Source organism: Panthera leo, chromosome A1, assembly GCF_018350215.1.
Source record: "Panthera leo isolate Ple1 chromosome A1, P.leo_Ple1_pat1.1, whole genome shotgun sequence".
Lineage (NCBI taxonomy): Eukaryota > Metazoa > Chordata > Mammalia > Carnivora > Felidae > Panthera > Panthera leo.
Genome location: NC_056679.1, coordinates 100,928,165 through 100,952,359, shown reverse-complemented (window position 1 = coordinate 100,952,359; position 24,195 = coordinate 100,928,165). Strand labels below are relative to the sequence as shown.

At 38.1% G+C, this 24,195-nt stretch overlaps 1 protein-coding gene across 1 annotated transcript in view; it reads right to left on the bottom strand.

Annotated features, from left to right (window-relative positions):
* Positions 1–21,312, bottom strand: part of SNX2 (sorting nexin 2) — a 56,595-nt gene extending 35,283 nt beyond the window's left edge. The window contains exons 1-2 of the mRNA XM_042933910.1: positions 21,150–21,312; positions 735–852 (exon numbers count right to left, since the gene is read on the bottom strand). Of these exons, the coding sequence (XP_042789844.1) occupies positions 735–852; positions 21,150–21,257 (226 nt within the window). The 5' untranslated portion in view covers positions 21,258–21,312. The remainder of the gene's footprint in view (positions 1–734; positions 853–21,149) is intronic.
* Positions 21,313–24,195: the final 2,883 nt, after the last annotated feature.

Below are 24,195 nucleotides of genomic sequence, written 5' to 3'. Positions count from 1 at the left end.
GATCTACTACTTTAATTTTTTTGTCATTAATCTTAAACAGATTCTGCCTTTTAATATCCAAGCATTAACTTCTGCCTAAGTTTTAATGTTAAAGCAGGTAACTGTTTTGAAGAGAATCCAATTTTTTAAGATTTTATTTTTAAGTCATTTCTACACCCAACCCCAAGATAAAGAGTCATATGGCTCCAACTGAGCCAGCCAGGTGCCCCAAGAATCCAATTATTTTAAAGGCAGGACCATACCAAATCCTGCCCCCGTATCAAAAATAAATACCACAACCAACAATTTACTCATCCACAAGTGAATCAAAACAGAACTATTGTAAATACTAAAGTATTTTATTGAAACAAACATATTTGAAATAATTTTAAAATCGAGTTTAATTTTACTTGTGTTAACCTCTAAGTAATAAAGACGACAATTACCGCTATTTGTCAAAGTATGAATGCCACAATCATTAGTTTTTTGAGTCAAAACATAAAATTATAATATGTGATTTACTTTCAAATGCTTCAAACAAGAAAGGATCACATATTTGCTTCTCTCAACAGTCTGTATTTTTCACAAATACACTCTAACTGGATCTAACTGGAAATTTCCTATCTTTCCAAGGTGTTAACAAGAAGAGCTACCACTAATACCTTACATGAAATCTCAGTTTTGCGTTACAAGAGTATCATGTAACAGGATATATGCTACAATTGACTGTTACTAAAAAAATAATTTATAATTACCTGCAAAAAGATCTTCCCTGTCATCATCTAGGACAACCTCTGCAGGCTTCCGACCATTGGAGTTTGTACTAACATCTTCTGCAGGAAGACTAGCTGGTTCTGGAGATGATGGACTTGACTGTTAAAAAAATAACAATAGATAATGAATTAGCATGTTTAGCTGTTATAATTATGACTCTATACATTATAGAAATAGAACATTCTCTTGATAAAAAGTGAAGAACAAGAACAGCTATTTATACTACCTCCTCTGAGAGTAAGAATGAACCAAAAACACATTTTTATTCATTTTCCTTAACAAAAACTCATTTAAGATTTTTAAAAAAATCTTTTTTGATCATCCTTTTAGAGATACTAATTTATCATGTTGACTTATAATTAACAAAAAACACTTTACAGTCACATATAATATTATTACATAAGAGCAAAAATCAGATCTTGAAAACATGTTGCATGAATAAAAAGTTCAAAGCATTCCTTTAACGCAAGAGAAAGGTTTAGTATTAGTTGAATTAAGAGTAAAATTATTCTAAAATTCTATGGTTTCAAACGAAAAATAAGCTCTCTTCCCAAACATTTACATCTCAAATGAGCACAGGGACTGTTTTTGAATTTCTTAACCTTAAAGTACAAGGACCACCAAAATAGAATCTAGACTGTGAAGGTTTTAGCTTTATTGTAGCTTTTTCCTAACAGTTAAAACCAATACTCCTTTTTAAAATCATCACATAAAAAGTGTGTATGTCAAAAGTGCACTAGATATTTTCACAAACCGAACACACTTGTGTAACCAGCACAGGATCAAGAAAGAGAACCCCAGAAGCTCTACTCCCATTCTTTACTCTCCACCCCCCAAGCTTCAACCAGCATGGATTAGTTTCCACCGTTGCTGTTCTTCATAAAACTGGAACCATAGAGAATATATTCTTTAGCGTTTTGTTTTCTTTTAATGTTATGTATTCAAGATAGTTCCATAGTAACAGATTACTCATTCTTGCTGCTGCAAAATATTCCATTGTGTAAATATACCTCGATTGATCCATTCTATTACCGATGGGACATGTGGATAGTCTTCACTTTCGTACTACCATCAATAATCCTGTATAAACCTCCAGTGTATGTATGTTTTAACAAACACGGGATCGAATTTCTGCTTTGTATGTATGAGTAGAATAGTTAGACCACATGGTAGGTGAATGTCCTGATTTAGAAGATATCATTAAATAATCTTCCAAAGTGGTTACACAATTTACACTCCCACCAGCAGCACATGAAAATATCAATTGCTCCACATCCTTTTCAACATTTTGATATATTCCATCATTTTCCATGTTAACTATTATGGCAACATAAAGAGTATCTTATTGTGGTTTGAATTTGCATTTTCCTGAGGAATAATGACATTCAGCAATTTTTCACATGTTAAATGGCCATTTGAATATCCTCTTTTGTGAAGTCTCCAAGTATTTTGCCCATTTTGCTGTTTTTCTTAGTGACTTGTAGTTCTTTTTAAAAAATGTTTATTTTTTTATTTTGAGACAAAGAGCAAGCAGGAGGGATACAGAGAGAGAGAGAGAGAGAGAGAGAGAGAGAGAGAAAGAGAGAGAGAGAGAGAGAGGATCCCAAGGAGGCTACACCCTGTCAGCAGAGCCTGATGTGGACCTTGATCCCTTGAAAGGTGAGATCATGACCTGAGCCAAAATCAAGAGTTGGACACTCAGTCACATGAGCCACTCAGGTGCCCCTCTCATTAGATTTTTAAGTAAACTATCCCCTATGGCATAAGGACATTTCTTTACAGCTTTCAAAATCAGTTTCAATTATTTACTGAATTTAAAGGAGAGGCTCTCTTTTCGAACTCATTCTTACAGCCCCAACCTCTCACATAGGTGGGCCTCCGTTTACCTTACCAATTTTACTTGAAGGAATTTAAAAACAACTAAGCTTATACATTTTTCTTGTGGAAGATGTTCCTGGCAATCTCAACCTCATCTCTAGCTAAGTCTGATTAGGTTAATGGCCTGTATGCTCCTACAGAATATCTACTTCTCCTATCATAATTTCTCTTACCACATTATAATTATTAACTGTTTATAGATTATGACTATCTTCTTTTGTTTACTACTTTTTCACTCAATTCCTGGCTGTGCTCAATGACTGTCTGTTAACTGAGTTCTTTTTTGTTGTTGTTGTTGTTAAATGAATTCTAAGAAAACAATTATAAATATGCCTCAGAAGTGGCCACAAGTTTGTCAATGAGATTACCTACAATACTGAACATTTTGAAATAGCTTAAATCACACCTACATAAAAATGTAGCAAAGTAGTTCCAACAACCATTCATGATAAAAACTCACAACAAACTAAAACTACAGGGAACTTATTCACGTTGAGAAAGAACAGCTACTAAAAACATACATCAAAATTTTTTGAAGTAACATCCACACCCATCGTGGGGCTTGAACTCACAATCCCAAGAACAAGAGTCACATGCTCTACTCACTGAGCCAGCCAGGCAGCCCCTACATCAAACTTAATGGTGGGAAACTAAAAGCTTTCCCACAAAGATCAGTATTAAGACAAGGATGTCACCTTTTACCACTGCTTTTCAACACTGTACTTTAAGTCCCTGCTAATGCAATAAAACAAGAAAAGGAAATGAAAGGTATACAAATTGATAAGGAAAAAATAAAATTGTCTTTGTTCACAGATGACATAAACATCTAAATAGGAAATCCAAAAGACAAAACTTTCCAGAACTAATAAGCAATTACAGCAAACTTGCAGCATACAAGGTTAGTACAAAAAATTTAATCACTTTCCTAAATAGCATCAATGAACAAACTGAATTTGAAGTTAAGAACAATACTACTGAGGGGTGCCTGGGTGGCTCAGTCGGTTAAGCGTCTTTTGATTTCGGCTCAGGTCATGATCTCACGGTTCTCACGAGTTTAAGCCCCATGTCAGGCTCTGCGCTGATAGTGCAGAGCCCACTTAGGATTCTCTCTCCTCTCTCTGCTCCTATTGGGCTCATATGCTCTCTTTCTCTCTCAAAATAAATAAGTAAAACATAAAAAAAGAAAAGGAAAGAAAGGAAAGGAAAGGAAAGGAAAGGAAGGGAAAGGAAGGGAAAGGAAGGGAAAGGAAGGGAAAGGAAGGGAAAGGAAAGGAAGGGAAGGGAAGGGAAAGGAAGGGAAGGGAAGGGAAAGGAAGGGAAGGGAAGGGAAGGGAAGGGAAGGGAAAGGAAAGGGAAAAGGAAAAGGAAAAGGAAAAGGAAAAGGAAAAGGAAAAGGAAAAGGAAAAGGAAAAGGAAAAGAACAATACTACTAAGCCTGGGTGGCTCAGTTAGTTAAGTGTCTGACTCTTGGTTTCAGCTCAGGTCATGATCTCATGGTATGTGAGATCAAGCCCCACACTGGATTCTGCCCTGACGGTACACAGCCCACTTGGGATTCTCTCTCTCCCCCCTCCTCCACTCACACACATGCTTTCTCTCAAAATAAATATTAAAAAAATAAAATAAAAACAATACTATTTACATCAGCACCCACCCAAAACTTATGTATAAATCTAATAAAATATGTACAAGACCTATATGAGGAAAACTCCAAAACTATTATGAATGAAATCAAAGAAGAGTTATATAAATGGAGACATTCCATATTCATGAATAGGAACACTAAATAATTTCAAGATGTCAGTTCTTCCCAACTTGACATATAAATCTGATGCAATCCCAGTCAAATTTCCAGCAGGTTACTTTGTGGATTATCAGTAAAATGATACTAAAGTTTATATAGAGAGGCAAAAGACCCAGAATAGCTAAAAAAATACTGAAGAAGAACAAAATTGGAGGACTGAAGCTACCTACCTGACTTTGAGCTTATTGTACTCAACACAATGAGATATTGATGAAAGAAGAGATGAATGAAACAGAAAAGTCCCCAAATAGATCCACATATATACAGCCAACTGATCTTTGACAAAGGAACAAAGGTAATGCAAGAGAGAAAAAAAAATAGTTTCTTCAACATATAGCGTTGGCATAACTAAACATTCATATGTAAAAATATGAATCTACACATAGGCCTTACACCCTACACAAAAGTCAACTCAAAATGAGTCATATACCTAATTGTAAAGCACAAAAGTATAAAATTCCTAGAAGGTAACAGGAGAAAATCTAGACGATCTTGGATTTGGCAGTGAGTTTTTAGATATAATAACAAAAGGCATAAGCCTTTAAAGGCATATGCCATTAAAGAAAGAATTGATAAGACAGGCGGCTCAGTTGGTTGAGTGATCTCAACTCAGGCTTTGATCTCAGGGTCCTGAGTTCAAGCCCTGCATTAGGCTCTGCAATGGGTATAAAGCCTATATAAATAAATACATACATAGATAAAATTTACAGAAGAAAAAATGGATAAGACAAACTTCATTAAAGTTAAAACTTCCTTTAGGGCACCTGGGTGGCTCAGTCAGTTAAGCATCTGATACTTCATTTCCACTGAGAGGTCATGATCTCACTGTCCTGTGAGATTGAGCCCCCCCCCCACCCCCCACCCCGTCAGGCTCTGTGCTAACAGCACGAAGCCTGCTTGGGATTCTGTCTCCCCTCCCCTGCTCATGCTCTCTCTCAAAATAAATAAACTTTAAAAAATTAAACTAGGGGCACCTGGGTGGCTCAGTCGGTTAAGCAACCAACTTTGGCTCAGGTCACGACCTCACGGTTCATGAGTTCATGAGGCTCTGTTCAAGTTCATGAGTTCAAGTCAGGCTCTGTGCTGAAAGCTAGGAGCCTGGAGCCTGATTTGGATTCTGTGTCTCCCTCTCTCTCTGTCCTTCCCCTGTTCATGTGCGCCCATGCTCTGTCTCTCTCACTCTCTCTCTCTCCAAAAATAAACACTAAAAAATCTTAAATTAAAACTTCCTTTGCAAGATACTGTCAAGAGGATAAAAAAACAAGCCACAGACTGGGAGAAAAATTTGCAAAAGACATATCTGATAAAGTACTGCTATCCAAAAATACACAAAGGAGTATGAAAACTTAACAATAAGACAATGGTCAACCCAATTTAAAAATGGGACAAAACCTTAACAGACACCTTACCAAATAAGCATCTAACAAACAGGCATATGAAAAGATGTCCCAAATCACATATCATCAGGAAAATGCAAATTAAAACAACAATGAGAGACCACTATGCCTCATGCTGGTATATGTAAACACTTACTAGAGTGGTCAAAAATCTGTAACTCTGACAACACCAAATACTGGCAATGGTGTGGAGCAACAGGAACTCTCACGCTCACTGCTGGTGGGACTGTAAAATGGTCCAGCCACTTTGGAAGACAGTTTGGCAGTTTCTCACAAAACTAAACATATTATCATACAGTCCAGCAATTGCTTTCTTTAGTATTTATCCAGAGGACCTGGAAACTTATGTCCACAAAAAACACAGCACATGATGTTTAGAGTAGCTTTCATTCATAACTGTCAAAATTTGGAAGCAATCAAGATGTCCTTCAGGAGGTTAAAGGGTTAAGTAAACTGGTGCTTCCTTCCAGTCAATGGAATGTTATTCAGCACTAAAAGGAAATGAGCTATCTAGCCATGAAAAGACACAGAGAAAACTTAAATGCATATTACTAAGTGAAAGAATCCAGTCTAAAAAGATTATATATCCTATCATCCCAACTATGGAATACTCTGGAAAATGCAAAACTATAAAGACAGGAGGTTAGGAGGGAAGGCAGGATGAAGAGGCAGAGTACACAGGATTTGTGGACAGTTAAACTACACGACACTATTAGGGTGGATACATATCGTGTCATTACACACTTGTCTAAACCCACAACATGCAAAACACCATCAACTATAAACTTTAGGTGATTACCATGCCACAATGCAGACTCCGCTATTCTAACAAACATACCATGCCTCACCACTGTGGTTGGGGATGCAGACAATGAGGGATAATGCATGTGTAGGGGCAGTATATGGGGAACCTCTGTACCTTCCACTCCATTTTGCTGTGAACTTAAAACTGTTTTAGCAAATAAAGTCTATTTAAAAAAATGAAGCACACTGGCACTAAAGATGTTTATAGTATACCATTATATGAGAAAAGTAGGCACCTATACATGATTCAGCTTCCAGACAATATTCATTAAAACTAAGATATTCTTGTATTGAGCAAGATATGAGCACTAAGGTCCTACATATAACTTGTACACTAAACTGGAGCCGTCACTCACTAAAGGCTGAGAGAGGACTTATTTTTGCCCCTGCCTCTCCATGGGATGAACAGGAGTATGGAGACAGCGGCCAGTGAATGAGAACCTGATGGAACTTTGATGATTTCTTTCCCTGGACCACATGTTCTGGGTGATGAGAACTAGTTCTCCAAGATACGCAATTGTACAGACCTCAGTATTTTTCATAAATGTTTATTTTTTTCTCCCTACATCATCACCTAGTAGTGTGCTGAACATTTCTATAATAAGTTCCAAGGTTGTTGCTAGTATCTCTTCAATTAAAAAGTAGTGTTTAAGATCCCAAGTAACATTAAAGAAGCCCCCTAGACCCCTTTCCCACTGATTAACACTAAAATCTCTGGATAGAGTACAATGCACAAAGACTTAAAGTAACTAATGGCAGGTAGACTGGGGAAAGAGACAAAAATGTGAGGGTGAATTTTATGGGTTCCCCCCGCTTCCTTTCTCTTTTAACTTTTCCTGAGAATGGCTCCAACTGCAGAACCATACTAGCAGTGTGAACAGCAATGATGCCAAGAAAACTCTTATTTTCTGACTATAACACCAGGGCCCCTGCTATCAAGAGAATGTAGGTGCAAAATTCTTTTCCTTTTCTTCGGATCCCTACCCCGTTGTCTCTCTTGGCCCTGACCTGAGGCCAGACCCAGTTGCTTAAGTGCATTAAAGCAGCAGTGCTGAGAGCACTGGCATCTAAAACCCCCAAGAAAAAAGTTTACTTGTGTAACCAGCTGAACGGGGAAAAGGGGACCCAGAAATCTTCATCAGTATTTTCTCTCTTTTCTTTCACTGCTTTTCTGCAAAGGTGGCCCAAGTTGAGCAAAAGAGTGTGACAATGCAGGCAGCTACAACTCTAATAGATGGCAATGTTTCTGGGAAACAGCCTTGGAAAAAAAAAGGTAATCAGTGTCTTTTCCAAAGACTAGATTTGTTTACTGTCTGGTATAATACAATGTCCCCTCTAGAGCAAAGAACAGGCACACTTACTGCCTATTATAAATGATTTGGGTTCTCTAATCTCAAGTTCTTCAGCTGTGACACAGATCAAAGGCAGGTGCAGTATCAACCTCCACCCCGCCCCCACACCCCCCCCACCCCACCCCCCCACACCCCATCACGCCACCCTGTCAAGAGAAAGGCAAGGGAAATTGTCACAAACATGATACTCATGCTGCTTGCTATGCTTGGAGTAAAAGTGCTTAATCAAGGGGGTGGCGCCTGGGTGGCTCAGTCGGATTGAGCCTCCGACTTGCTTCTGACTTTGGCTCAGGTCATGATTTTGCAGTTCACAGGTTCCAGCCAGGAATCAGGCTCTGCTGACAGCTCAGAGCCTGGAACCTGCTTTGGATTCTGTGTCTCCCTCTCTCTCTGTCCCTCCCCTGCTCACACTCTGTACCACTCTCTCTCTCTCTCAAAAATAAATTTTAAAAACACTAAAAAAAAAAAAAAAAAAAGGTACTTCATCAAGTCTTCTTCCAGCAACCATAAAACAAGTTAATGTGTTAGCTTACAAGGATGATAAAATTTCAGACTTTATACAGTTCTTGACAGGAAAAAAATCAGTAAACATGAAGACAGATCATTAGAAAATAACCAATCTGAATAAAAGACAAGAGAAAAAATGGGGAAAAAAAGAAAGCAGAACCTCAGGGACCTGTGAAACAATATTAAAAAGTCAAACACTTGGGGCGCCTGGGTGGTGCAGTCGGTTAAGCGTCCGACTTCAGCCAGGTCACGATCTCGCGGTGAGTTCGAGCCCCGCGTCAGGCTCTGGGCTGATGGCTCGGAGCCTGGAGCCTGTTTCTGATTCTGTGTCTCCCTCTCTCTCTGCCCCTCCCCCGTTCATGCTCTGTCTCTCTCTGTCCCAAAAATAAATAAAAAACGTTGAAAAAATAAATTAAAAAAAAGTCAAACACTCATGTCACTGAAATCCTAAAAAGAAGTGCACAAAAATATTTCAAGAAATGATGGCTGAAAGCTTCACAAATTTGTTCAAAGACATAAATTTACAGATTTGAGAACAAGCTAACTCTAAGAGGACAGCTTCAGAGAAAACCATACCCAGCCACATCATAAAAAGTGGCTGAAAACCAAAGATTAAAAATAAAAAAACTTGAAGGGTGCCTGGGTAGCTCAGCTGGTTAGGTTAGGTGTCCAACTCTTGATCTGAGCTCAGGTCTTCATTTCAGGTCATGAGTTCAAGCCCCGCACTGGGCTCTGTGCTGAGTGTAAAGTCTACTTAAAACAAACAAAAAAACACAAAAAAAACAACTTGAAACAGCTAAAGAAAAAATTTCCATTTAGGGATACAAAGACTTCATATTTCTCATCAAGAAAACCATGACAGTGGCACAGTGTCTTCACAGCGCTGGCGGGGGGGCGGGTGGGGGGGGGAACAGGGGTGCCTGGGTGGCTCAGTCGGTGAAGCGTCCGACTTCAGCTCAGGTCATGATCTCTGGGTTTGTGAGTTCGAGCCCCGCATTGAGCTCTATGCTGACAGCTCAGAGCCTGGAGCCTACTTCGGATCCTAGGTCTCCCCATCTCTCAGCCCCTCCCATGCTCATGCTCTGCTTCTGTCTCTCAATAATAAATAAACGTTAAAAAAAATTAAAAAAAAAAAAAGAATTGTAAACGTAATTCCATATCCAGCAAAAATATTCTTCAGGAACAAAGTTGGAATAAAGATATTGTCAAATGAAAGAAAACTATAGGGATCTACCATCACCAGGCCAGTTCTTAAAAAAGAAATAAATAGATCTAAAAAATGGGGAGGGCCTTAAAGACAATCTTCAGCCAGAAGATACCAGATATGAATAACAAAGATTTGGAACTTCAAGAATACAGTAAGAATTACAGAAGCAGTAACTAACTAGAGAAATATAATAGACCATTTTCCTTCTCTTCAGTTATTTAAAATGTGTATGACTATGAAAGCAAAACTTAAAACATTGGTAAGGTTTTTAATGTATAGAGACATAATACATGTGAAAACTAATATAAAGGGAGGTAAATGGTCATAAGAATCTGCATTTTATTTTTATAAGTATAACATTAACTCTAATTGGACTATAAATCATTAGGTATGTATTTTGTAATCCCTACAGCAACCACCTTCTTTATAAATATATGTAGATACACATATATGTATATATATATTCTATATACATATGTATATAAGTATATTTATATACTTAGAGGAAGGGGAGATAAAGCAAAAAATCCAGTAAATTAAAATTAAATACTTACAAGCATCAAGATAATACAAAAGAAGGGAGAAAGGGAGAAACAGAGGTAGAAACAGAGGGAAAAACAGAAAACAAACAGATCTAATCCAATCACACCAATAATTACATTAAATACACCAATTAGAGGACAGAGGTAGCTAGACTGGATATAAAAATAGCAATACACAACAATATACTCCCTACAAAAAAAAGTAACTTAAAGACAATAGGTAAGTTAACAGTAAAAGAATGGAAAAAATATATCATGCAAACAATCAAAACAGAGACAGAGTGCCACATTAACGTCAGATAAAGTAAACTTTGAATAAGAAGTATTATCAGCAATCGATTCTCAGCCTTTTGGCTAAGATCAAGTGTAGTATTATCAGCAATAAAGTATTATCAGCAATAAAGAGGGGATGATACGATAAAATGATCATCAATTTACCAAAAAGTCGTAACAATACTAAATGTCTATGTGTCTAACAATAAAGCTTCAATATGAAGAAAAAACTGAACTGAAAATATAAATTAAAAATTTTAAGTCTACAATTATATTGGGAGACTACAGCACTCTTCTCTCAGCAATGGATAGAACAGGTATGTAATAAGGCAACATAGAGGAGAGCTGGAAAATACTTTAGCCAACTTGACTTAACATTTAAAGAACACTCCAACAGTAACATTAGATTATATACATTCTTTTCAAGCGCACACAAAATATTCACCATAACAGACCATATTCTAGGCCATAAGACAAACCTTAACAAATTTAAAAGAACTAAAATCATAAAACATTCTCTGACCATAATCAAATTAAACTAGAAATAATAGAAAGCTACTGAGAAAATTCCCTAATTTGGGAAATTAACACATGTCTAAATAATCCATAGGTCAAAGAGTAAGTCACCAGGGTAAGTAGAGAAGAGTTTAAATTGAATAAAAACAAAACACAGTAACAAAACTTGTGGGATGCAACTAAAGCAGTGCTTACAAAGAAACATACAGCTAACTACTAATACTCAAAAAAAAAAAAAAAAAAAAAAACCAAAAAACCAACCAAATTTCAAATCAATGATCGAAGCCTCTACCAACAATAGAAAAAAAAAATCAAGAAAGCAAAAAAAATATGATTCTTTGAAAAGATCCCAAGATATGCTCTAGAGAGATTAAAATAAATGAACAAAAAAATACATGAGTAAACAGAAGACATAAATTACGAATATTAGGAATGAAAAGGCAAAGGCATCACCAAGAGACCCCACAGACATTGTCACAGGAAAATAAGAGTATTATGAAAAACCTTATGCCTATTTCACAACCTAGACTGAATGAACAAACTCCTTGAAAGACACATACTACAGAAGCTCAACAAGAAGAAACAGTCCTGCATCTACTAAAGATAATGAATTTGAAGTTAAAAGTCTTCCAAAAACAAAACTACATGCTCAGGTGACTTCACTAGTGAGTTCTAGCAACCTTTAAAGAAGATAGAAGATTAATCCATACAACCTCTTCAAGAATATAGAAGAGAAATAAACATTCTCCAATTCCTTTAATGAGACCAGCATTTCTGGTACGAAAATCAAACAAAGTCATTGTAACTAAAAGAAAATACTATACAAATATCTAGCATGACAGATACAATAGCCAAAACAAATGCTATCAAACTGAATGCAGCAACATATAACAAGGGTTAGCACATTTATGACTTCGGGGCTTACCCCAGGAATGCAAGGTTTATTCAATGTTTTAAAAAAATCAATCAACATAATCCATGTCATCATTAACCTAAGAAGAAAACTACATGATTAACTTATTAAATGCAAAAAAAGAATTTGCCAAAACCAGCATCCATTCATGAGTACAAAATTTCAGAAAATAAATAGAATTTCTTCAACCTGATGAAGGACACCTACAAGAAAAACTTAACAGATAACATATTTGAGAGAAAGAATATTTTTCTTCTAAGTTCACAAAAAGGAAAATGATATCCACTTTACCACTTCTATTCAAAATTATGCCGATAATCTTAGTTATTACATTAAGGTATAAACATTGGAAAGAAAGAAATAAAACTCTAATCATAGCATGATTATGTACATGAAAATCCCAAGGACTCTAGAAAAAAGCTACTAAAACTAATGAGTGTTTAGCACATTTGCTGGATAGAGGGTCAACATGCCACCAATGAGCAAATGTAAAAGAAACCACAAAGCAGGTATAAAACTCACACAACATGTACTAGATTGGTATGCTGAAAACTACAAACACTGATGGAAAAAATCAAATAAACCTAAATAAACAGAAATAGTACATTTATGCTTAAATGTTCAATACTGTTAATATGTTAACTCCCCCCAAACTAATCTATGGATTCATCACAATCCCAATTAAAATCTCAGGTGACCTATTTGGTAGAAGTCAAAAGTTGCTTTTAAAATTATATGGAAAGGCAAAAAAAGGCGAAGAACCAAAACAATTTTGAAAAAAGTCAGTGGATTCACATTCGCTAATTTCAAGACTTAGTTACAGTAAGACAGCACACAATTGGCAAAAGGAGAGTCAATAAACAGTGACAAAGAATGGAGTCCAGAAATAGACATACACATATATGTACATATATATGCTCAACTGATCTTTGACAAAGATGCAAAGACAACTCATCAAGAAACTTTTTAAGTCTAGCTTCTTTAACTTAGCCTAAAGCATGTGGGATTCATTGGTGATGTTGTATATTTTGAAAAATAAAACGAACCAACGTGACCAACAATTATAGAACACTCCACCCATCAACATCTGACTACATACATCCTTTTGAAGTGCAAACATAATATTTACCACAAAAGACCATATTTTCAGCCACAAAACAAACCTTAACACTATGATTATCTTCCAATAAATGGTGCTGGAACAACTAGATATCTATATGCAAAAAACTAGACACTTCAACTCACATGAAAATTAATTCATAATGAATCCTGTTACACCAAAATGTAAAAGAAAAATTCCAAAACTTCTAGAAGGAAACATAAGTAAAACCTTTGTCGCCTTGGGTTAGCGTTAGGAAAGGATATCTTATGTGACATACCAAGTACTATCAACAACAACAAAAGAACTAACCTGAACTTCACCAAAGTAATAAACTTTTGCTCTGTGAAAGCTCATGTTAATAGCATAAAAAGACAAGCCAGAGTAGGAAAAAATATTTGCAAAACATTTATCTGGCAAAGGATGCATAATTAGAATACATGAAGAATTCTCAAAACTCAATAAGGAAATCCAAATTTTTAAATGGGCAAAAGATGTGAAAGGAAGGACATCACTAAAGATAATTTTCAGACAGTGAATAGGCACATAAAAAGACACTCAAAAGCACTATTAGAGACTGTATATTAAAATTACAACGGGGGGCACCTGGGTGGCTTGGTCGGTTAAGCGTCCGACTTCGGCTCAGGTCACGATCTTGCGGTCGGTGGGTTCGAGCCCCGCGTCGGGCTCTGTGCTGACAGCTCAGAGCCTGGAGCCTGTTTCAGATTCTGTGTCTCCCTCTCTCTGTGACCCTCCCCCGTTCATGCTCTGTCTCTCTCTGTCTCAAAAATAAATAAACGTTAAAAAAAAAAAAAATTAAAAAAAAAATTACAACGGGGTAACAGTAGAAACCTGTAAGAATGGCTAAAAATCTCTAGTGTGCTGATTAATGCTTAGCAACCAGGTCTTTGGGGGAGAAGACTCTGATTTACAGCTTTTGCTGATGTGTGGTATAAATGTGCCTGCTGTGGCTGCTTACCCCTCCCTGAAAGTGGACTTGAGAAGATACGTACTTTGCACCATAAAATACAATAGATATATGACCTCAAGAGCATAAAAATAATAAATAGTAGTAATGAAATTAGGAAGTGACAAGTTTTGAATACTTATTACCGTCATTTTTAATATAATTCATTTAAATATGTTTGTATAACTTAATTTTAACAATGGCTGTGTTTAATAACCAGCTTACAAATCCCTGAAAATTTAACAATCACTTCTTTCAAGCCAACAGAAGCCAGTCTCAAGCTCACCACTACCTAAAAGAAAAACTGATACTAATAAATGCAGACAGGATGTGGAACAACTCATATTCTCATTCACTGCTATGGGAATGTAATTAATGATAGATCTACTTTGGAAAGAGCTTGACAGTTTCTTTCTTTGCTTTCTTTCCCTTCCCTTCCCTCCTTGCCTTCCCTCCTTTGACTCTTCTATAATTTTATAAGATTTCAAAGATGAAATGAATAGAAACTTGACCAGAGATGAAAACAGACAAATCTAGCTGCACAAAAGTTTCCCTGGGGCTAGCTGTCAAGATTCCAACACTCAGTAATACATATAAAACGTGACTCTCGGAATAAGGATAAAATTTCTATATTAAAATAACTTTTATGACACCAGAAAATACACTGACATGCTTTTATATTGAAACATCATGCTTCTGTTTTAATGAAACCATAGATTAACAATTTTCAGACTCAGAGAACACTGCCCTAACGGATATGTCTTGAATTACATTATTACTACGGTCATTAACTCATGGGACTAAAAGCAAGTGACTTCACCTCCCTCAAACCGTTGTGGCAGAAAGTACAGCAGTTTCTTACAAAGTCAAAACATAATTACCATACAACCCGGCAATCTTTAAGTATTACCCAAAAGAAATGAACACTATGTTCATACAAAAACTTGCACATCAATGTTTATATTGGCTTTACTCATTAATGCCAGAAGTTGGAAACACAACTGTCTTTCAACAACAATCAACTGTGAGACAATTAAATTCAGAAATAAAAATGACTGAACTACTGATCTATGCAACATCTCTGAGTCTCACACTTGATACTAAATTAAAGAAGCTAGACTCCAAATTTCATACTGTATGATTCAATCTATATGACATTCTGAAAAAAAGACAAAACTAGACAGAAGACATCACTGGTTGCCAGAGACTGGGAGTGGGAAGGGGTTAACTATGTGAGAGAATTTTTTTAGGTGATGGAAGTGGTCTCTATCCTGAGTGAGATGGAAATGCACTTTACTAAATTGAGGTAAATTTTGCCTCTAGTAAAAACTATCATCACAGGAAAAACAACAGTTCAACTTATCATAGGAAAGTGGGTATTTGTAAAATTAACAGTAAAGGCAAATTTCATTCTTTTTAAGAAAAAAGCACAACAAAGTGAGCAACTCTGCCTCAAGCAACTTCGTATAATAACATTTTTTAACAGACACTAAAAACCATTCATTCTAAAATCTCTCACTTTAGTAGCTTTAAGGGAAAGTGGTCAACTAGAGTCAGGCTGCTCATAAATCTTTCTAATAATTTCCAGTGCTCACCCCTTAACATACCTGATTGCAAAATGTTTTTGCTCTGACACACACGTAATTCATAAAGAAATTTTCAGAAAAATTAGTACATTTAAAATTGGAGGCCTACCTAGAGATCAGAAAACAGAAGAAAACATATACTGCTACTACCTGTTGCATAGGTACAAGACATACCAATTGAGCAGGTCTTTGTCAACAGTCCCTTGTCATACTCTTATTTTCTTTTGATAATTCCAACCATTTTCAAGATCTCAAAGATCATTTCTATGTAATTAAGTCACTCTAGTCTTCTATACTATTTTGTAGCACATACATATTTCAATTACATATGTAACATCTGGTATTGCAGGCATTTGTTCACAGAGCTGGGTTTATTACATTGACTTTTGATGGTTTATACACTCACTCTTTAGGGCAGGGACTAGATGTCCAGCCTGGTTTAATGTAATCATTCAGTAAGTTTATGACACATTCCCAAAACAACATTTCTAGCCCATGGGCATCTCTAGCTGCTTGATGTTCTCTTAATTGCTGTAATGTAGCCCCAAATAAAACTTGTAATTCCTTTGTCTAAGAATCGCCTGAAGAGAGGGAGACATTGTAAGTCTTTAGATGTCTAACTTTTCATCTATTGTTGCATCAATTTCCTTTTCTCCTTTATTATTTGCACTTGCTTTCCTTTTTCAGGTCTTCAACCTCAAACTTAAAATAGCTTCCAACTCATCGACTTATCAAAAATACCTCCCACTCAAATTTATCCCTCAGACTGCTAGTACATTAATCCTCCTAGATAATCAAGTTACTGCCGTAACAATTTTTCATAGCTCTCACCCACCTACTCCAAAGTCCTTCACAATTTCACCACATAGTAAACTTGTAACATCCTCTACTCAGCCACTCTAAATTTTTTATGGTTCCCTAGAATATGGACCGACCCTCAAGTGACCCTTGCTATTCTCCCACTTTGAAATTTCATTACCCCTTCGAGGTATCTCTTAAATATTACCTCTTCAATGAGCTTTCCTCAGCCAAGAGAAGCACTTAGTGTTCATCTACTATGTGTCAGGAACATTGATAGGAATAAAAATCTCCCCATGTTTCAGTGGTACTTCCAGTGAAAACTGGTTGTGTTTTCAGACCATAAAATCACAATCTGTATCGGAGTTTTCTGTACACCTCCTTCTTCTCCACTGGAGATTTTCTGTCCTCAAAGATTTGCAGTAGTTGTTGATATTTGCACTCTGATGATGATCCATATAGTACGGGAGAGGGTAAATACCCAAGTATTTGCTGAAGTCAACCAAGTAGGATGTCTTCCAAACACTTAGTGCAGCGTGGGGTTAGAGAAAAGGAATTTTAAGACCTGTGAGCCTCCCATCTGGAAATTTCATTTGAAATGCTCTATAATCCCTATCATGGGCAAACTATCGTCCTCTTCTTAACTTCAACTTAGTCTGAGAACCAGGTGTGAGCACCTATGGTCAAGTCATTTTCAACGAGGGTGCCAATTATCATTCATAGGGGGAAAGAATAATCTTTTCAACAAATGGTGCTGGGACAACTGAATTGCCAAATGGAAAAGAACAAAGGTGGACCCTACCTCATTACATATACAAAAATTAACTCAAAACGGATCAAGGACTTAAAGGCGCCAAAACCATAAAATTCTTAGAAGAAAACACACATGTAAATCTTCATGACCTTAGCTTTGGCAGGGGATTCTTAGATGCGACAGTGAAAAGCATGAGAAACAAAATTTTTAAAATAAATTTTACTTCATCAAATTTTTTAAAAATGTGTTTAGAAGGACACCATCAAGAACATGACAAGACAACAAAGAAAGTGGGAGAAAACATCTGCAAATTATGTATCTAATAAGGAACTTCTATCTAGAATATATAAATAATTGTTATAACTCAGTAAAAGTCAACTCAATTAAAAAATGAGCAAAGGATCTGAAGAGACATTCCTCCAAAGATATACAAATGGCCAACAAACACATGAAAAGATCTGCAACATCTTTAGTCACCAAAAACAATTCAATCAAACCACATAAAAATAGCATTTAACAACCATTAAGATAAACAGAATGGAAAAAAAAAGTCATAATAACGGGTGTTGGTGAGGCTGTGGAGAAACTGGTACCCTCACACATGGCTGGTGGAAATGTAAGATGGCGCAGCCACTTTGGGAAACCAGTCTGGCAATTATTCAAACGATTAAATGTAAAGTTAATCTAAGACCCAGTAATTCTACTTGTACAATATCTACTGCAGCATTATTAACAACCTGAACGTGGAAACAACCCCTATGTCCATCAACTGATGAATGGATAAACAAAATGTAGTATACCCACACAATGGATTATTCCATTTCATTCAATTCCATAAAGGAATGAAGTACAGACTGTGAAAACATTATGTTAAGTGAAATAAGCCAGTCATGAAAAAATACATATGATTTCATTCATAGAAGTCCAGAACAGTTTATAGAGACAAAAATTTAATTAGTGGTTGTTTAAGAGATTTGGGAAATGGGGGCAAGGAGTGATAGCTGAAAACCATAGAGTTTCTTTTTGAGGTGATGAACATGTTCTAAAACTAACTGTAGTGATGGATGCACATATCTGTGAATATAGTAAAAACTATTAAATTGTACACATTAAATGAGTGAAATGTATGGTATATGAGTTATACTTCAATACAGCTGTATAAAATAGAGAAAAGGTATATATTTCCTGACTTTTTTTTTTTTAAAGGTGTTGTCTTATTTCTCCATGATTCTTTATGGGAAGCATCTTTTAAGCTTACGGTTGTATCATTTAAGGAAAAAGCAATATTCGTAAACAATTTAAAGCCTTGCTCTCTGGTACCAAAAAGCTTTCACTAGATGTTTTCCCCTTCTCATTCTATTTTCTGCCCCCATGCCAGCTTCCACCAATTTCTTGTTTCACAGTCACAACACAACAGAAACACTGTAATTTTTAAATATGCTTCATTTACTGAATTTGGCTTTCTGGGACTGTTCTTAATTGTGAAAGGAAAGGAATCCAATACTGTGTTAAAAATAGACTAATATCATACACCAAATTGTACGGTCATTACAAGCTTACTGTCATCGAAAATGTCTATAATTTGATTTCCACTTCTATGAATTTCAATCAATTTAACAAGTTTCTACAGAAATAAATTTTTAAATGCTTACTTTTTCTTTAATTAAAATCCATTTATCTGTAAATCTGACTTTCAATTTACAGTTTAGGTTAACTATTCGAAGTAGATGATCTGCATCACAATCATCTGAGGCTTTGCAACTTATTATTGTCTATGGACCAGAAGCAATGCCAGGAGGAATGTGTTAAAAATGCATAATAATGGCCTTATCCCAGCCCTACAGAACCATAATTTGCACTATAACAAGATCCCTAGGTGGGTGATGGGCATTGAGGAGGGCACCTGTTGGGATGAGCACTGGGTGTTGTATGGAAACCAATTTGACAATAAATTTTATATATGTATATATATATATATCCCTAGGTAAGTTATGCATAAAGTTTGAAGATCTTGAGCATTCAACACGCAGATTCCAGTGAGGAGAAGGCATCTGCATTTCAAACAAGAGCCCTATGGTCTCCCCTACACTCTCAGGTTTGAGAAGCACTTTTGAAAACAAAAGTGGAGGGCTGAGAAAGAACATTCCTTCAGAGTAGTTTAGGTATACTAAAAAACACTGCTATAGATCCATCCCCCCCAGAACAGTTTGGAAAGCAAGGAAGATTATGATTTTACAAATCTGTTATATTACCTTAAAACTAATAACCTGAATGAGTCTATATAACATAAGGGGTTTAGATTAACAATCAAACCCAAGTTTACAACTTTCACATTGCACCAACCAAGATAAATTTATTCATACTCAAACTTCTGTAGACTTTTATTGAAAAAGTCAAATACCTTATGTAAAAGTCCCATCCAAATGGGAAATAGAAATTTACAGCTCCTGCTACTCAACTCTGAAAAGCCTCAATTAAACAGAATGCTTAGCGTTCACAGAATTCTAGTTCACAGTAGGTCAGTAGTTTGTTTTGATCCTAGCTGGTGGAAAACCTTCATAGTCCTCAAAGGAAATACAGGTCTTAGAATTCAGCATAGACACTAACTCTCAATACATTTTAAGCCAGCTACATGGTACGTATAAAGGGTTAAAAAGATAAACTCAAAGGTTCATCTGTTTTGCTAGGCAATTTTTACTAATTCTTAGGAGATGCTGGTTTTGACAATAAATCCAGCAAACATTTACTAAATGCAAATGTTCAAGATTTTGTGAGGAACACAAAGATGATCAAGGCACTATCCCCAGCCTCAAGAAGCATATAATCTAAGAGGAGGCGGGATTTGGCTGGGAACCTATATATACAACTTGCAGAGTATGGTCAATGATGAAAACGGTTCCCGGAAGTTCCAAGTTTCAGCTAACCGAGTTTTAGATAATGGACATTTTACAGTAATTTCCAATTGATTTGGTGTAGAGTTGCACGAGCCAAGAAAGCTTACAAAAGCACTTTATAAAGAAGTACAGCCTAAGGTAAACAAACCTGGGCAATTTGCTTACATTTTAATACACACACACACACACACTTAAAACTGGGCTATGAAGTGTGGGTGACTTCATTTAAATGCAAAGCAATTCAAACCTGAAATGGATCTAGGAGGCCAATTAGAGTTAACAGTGTTTCCTCTGACAAAAACAGGAACACTCAACTTCAGAGACCGCTGACCATGCGAGAAAAGAGGAAAAAGGGAGTGAGGACCGGTTATTTCTTCCTGGCAACTTAAAAAAATAAAACAAACAAACAAAAACAACAGAAAACCCAAACCAGCACTTTCCTGGACTACTCCCTCTCTTCAACTTTGCATTTTATAAACGCTCGTATTCTTAAAAAGTCTAAGAACTAAAGAAGACAAAACCGGTCAAGTGCATTCAACAATACAAAACAGAGGCACCTCCCTCAAGGGGAACTAGCAGTCCATGAAGGGCCATGACTGGGAAAAGTGCATCCACAAGCTCCCTGGAGAGCCACGGCCACTCAACGCTCCGTTCACTGGTCTCCCCTCCCAGGGGCACACCCTCCCTTGGTAAAGGAAAAGCGAGCCCCTCTCCAAAGGGGGCTGCGGAGGTCGCCCGGGAGGGTGGTAAGGTTTACCAGGACTCAGGGCAAGACCCTCGGCTTTGGAGAAGAGGTGCAAATGACACCGAGGAAGGCCGGCTGAACCGGGAAAGGGCGCTGCAACGTTCGGGCCGGTCCCGGCCCCTCAAAGGATCAGGTCGACCCCCAGCCCGCCAGCTGGTCTCGTGAGGGAGGCTGGCCGCCCAGGCCACGCTCCAGCCCACTGACAGGTACCAGAGGCGGGCCCGCGTCACAGGTGTCGCCCCGACCAGGTCCCCGCAAACCCGGGGGGTGGGGAGGGAAAAGTCCCGGCAGGGGAAAGGCACCTAAAGGTGAGACGCGCGGCAGGAGCGGAGCGCAGCACCCATGGCGACGCGGTCTCACCTCTAGGGTGGACACAGTACTGGTAAACAGGTCTTCTCCGTCTTCCAGCTCCTCAAAGTCGGTGGGCTTCCCGTCCCCCAGCGGAGGAGGCTCCCTCTCCGCCGCCATCTTCGCTCGTCCAGACGACTGCGCGAGCGGGGCCTCGCGGACCTGTCACGTGAGCACGCACGGCAAAGCTGGCGCGCTCGCCGCCTCGCTCCCCCGCCCCCCCGGCCCCGCCCCTCGCGGCCCCGCCCCGGCCTCGTGATGCCGCCCGCCCCTGAGCGCGGCGCTGAGCCCCGCCCCTCCGCCTCTCCATCCACCTCCGCGTCTGGGTCGCCGTCCCCTCTCACCGCCCGCTTGCTGTGCTGTCGGTGGAAGACTCGTGCACTTTTATTACCATCACCTTCGTAGCAAGTCTGGGCCACTTTTAAAACCGGCATTACCGCTTTTTCAAGTGTCCTTCAGGAAGGTGGAAGAGTTTGGGGACCAGTCTTTAGGCTTGGATTATACACAGATTAAGGGCAAGATTGAGGCTTGGTGGAAAAGAGACACCTCTTTAGGCTGTCCCACAGATCTCTTTGATATGATTGAAATGTTCTCTGTCAGCGCTGTCCTGTAGAATAACTGCTGGCCAGGCATGACCACTGAGCCCTTCTTGTAACTACTGTGACGAAGGAGCTGAGTTTTAAATTTTATTTCACTTTAGTTAACTCCAGATACATGAGCCACACATTAGTTTTGCTTCATAAAGTAAGAGAAAGCCTGGACAAATAACAGGAAAAGCAGTGAATGATTGGTGAGAGCCTAATAATTCCCTCCGCCAATTACTAGCGCCTCATCCTGGGATGGTCTTTTGGAGACTTTTCAGCTTCAATTTCCTTAGCAGCAAAATGGAAATGTTACTAATCCTCCAGTCACTTGATTGCACAGGATTATTCTCAGGATAATATGAGAAAATATGTGAAAATATTCTAAAGGCTAAAAAGTGCTTTGCTAATGCAAAGTATGCTCATGGAAAATTAAAAGAGGGCATTGCCAACAGCAACCTGGGGTTATAATTTTGCTGGAGGAATAAAAAGCTTTGATGGGATTCTTTACAAATTAAGTACAAACTCTCAACACTCAAAGGCATGGGAATTAGGCCTGGGTGCTACTGACTATGTGCAAAACTTACTTAGCATCTCTGGAACTTATTTTTTAAACTGCATTAGAGCAGGTTTTTCTATTTGCAAGGATTTTTTTTCCATCCCTAAGTTTTTTTTTAATGTTTATTTATTTATTTTGAGAGACAGAGAGAGAGATCGCGAGGGGGAAGGGGCAGACAGAGAGAGAGGGAGAAAGAGAATCCCAAGCAGGCTCCACACTGTCAGTGCAGAGCCCAACACAAGGCTGGAACAGTGAGATCATGACCTGAGCTGAAATCAAGAGTCAGGCCTTCAACCAACTGAGCTACCCAGGCGCCCCCACTCCTAAATTTCTACATTTCTGTGATGATTATCAAGATGCATTAGCCCAAACCATGATTAATTTAAATAAGTATATCAAACTTCAAATGTTGCTTGGGTTAATTTCATGCAGAGACCGATTGCCACCATTGTGCTACCGCTTTCTGGAGCCACTGCTGTGTCCCTGTCTGGAAGAATCAGCTGCTGAGGTGCATTCCCCGGCCTGCACCCCACCAACCTACAGTCTGGACCTGTCACTGATCAAACACTTTAACCTCTTCTGAAAGCTCACAGCCTGGGTAGACAGGATTCTTCTCTGCATCCCTAATGTTTACCTCTGTCTCTGTTTATTGCTTACTACTTTCTGTCTTCTGCTACGGCCATTTGTATTCCCAGATTATTTTTTGTACTACACATCTGATTTGGTTGAAATAAGTCCAGCCACCTTTGACTGAAATTAAAAGTGGCTGGTCTGTAAAAGGGAGGTACATGCAGAATGACCTTCAGAGGCCGAAGAGGCCGTAAGACCAAGAAATGGTTTATTAAGGAGACTTACAGACAGAAGCGTTCCTTCGGTGGCAGCAAGCAGAATAGATCTCCACAACCCTACCTCCCATAAGATCTGCTTTTATAGACGTAGAGGCTGGGGAGTACTTGCTTGGGGACCACACAGGAGGAGAGTTTTTAAAGTAGGTGTGTGCCATAGTCATATCTCCAAAGCAGATCAGGGACGTTATGCCCTGAGGGTGTACTTAAGGGTGTGGTTAACAAAAAGAAAGAATGTGTTGGGGGTGTTGGTGGGGCTGTGCTCAGGTAGGCTTCAGGTCACAGAGGGGTCATCATGGTGGATTTGTCCAAGATGGCATTCGTCTGGTTCACATAGTGGCTTAAAAAAATGTAGTTTGTCATGTAGGACCATGGAGGCTCTATGAGATCATTTAGGATTTATGGGCTCCTTCTGTTGTTTTACCCTCCCTAGGATGTAATCTCTTCCTCATGGTCAAGTAAGCTCTCCACCACAACTACTTTCCAGCTGGCAGAAAAGGAGTAAAAGGGAAATAGAATGCCATCCCCTTCCCTTCAAGGCCGAATCCAGAAGTTGTACACACCACTTCTGTCCACATCCCTTTGAACAGCTCATTAGTTACATGGCTATCTCTAGCTATGGGAAATGAGGAAATGCAGTTGTTATTCTACTCCCTAAAAATTAGAGGTTCTCATACTCTGGAGGAAATGGAAACTATCATAGGGAACCACTAGGCTCTGTTATAAAGCATTCATTACTTTTTTCATGATAGCATAACTGGCCCTCCTTCTGGGTAACCATTCCTTTCTAAAAGTCTCCTCCAACTCAGGAATGGAGGGCTGACCTAGGCTCTAAGCCAAATACTATTGACTCCTTTAGTCCTAGTGATTGATGGGAGGTCAGAATCAGCTGTATTTCCCACAAATTCTTAGGAGCTTTGGTTGTCCTTCTTTCCCTATTCAACCTGAATTCCATGAGCCAGGACTATAAAAATTGTCTTACTATTTTTCTCAGGTGCTTTTATGCCTTGGTTTTTGCTTTTCTGTTTAATCTTCTCTGAAATCCCAAATTCAACCACCAGCCTCTCTCATCT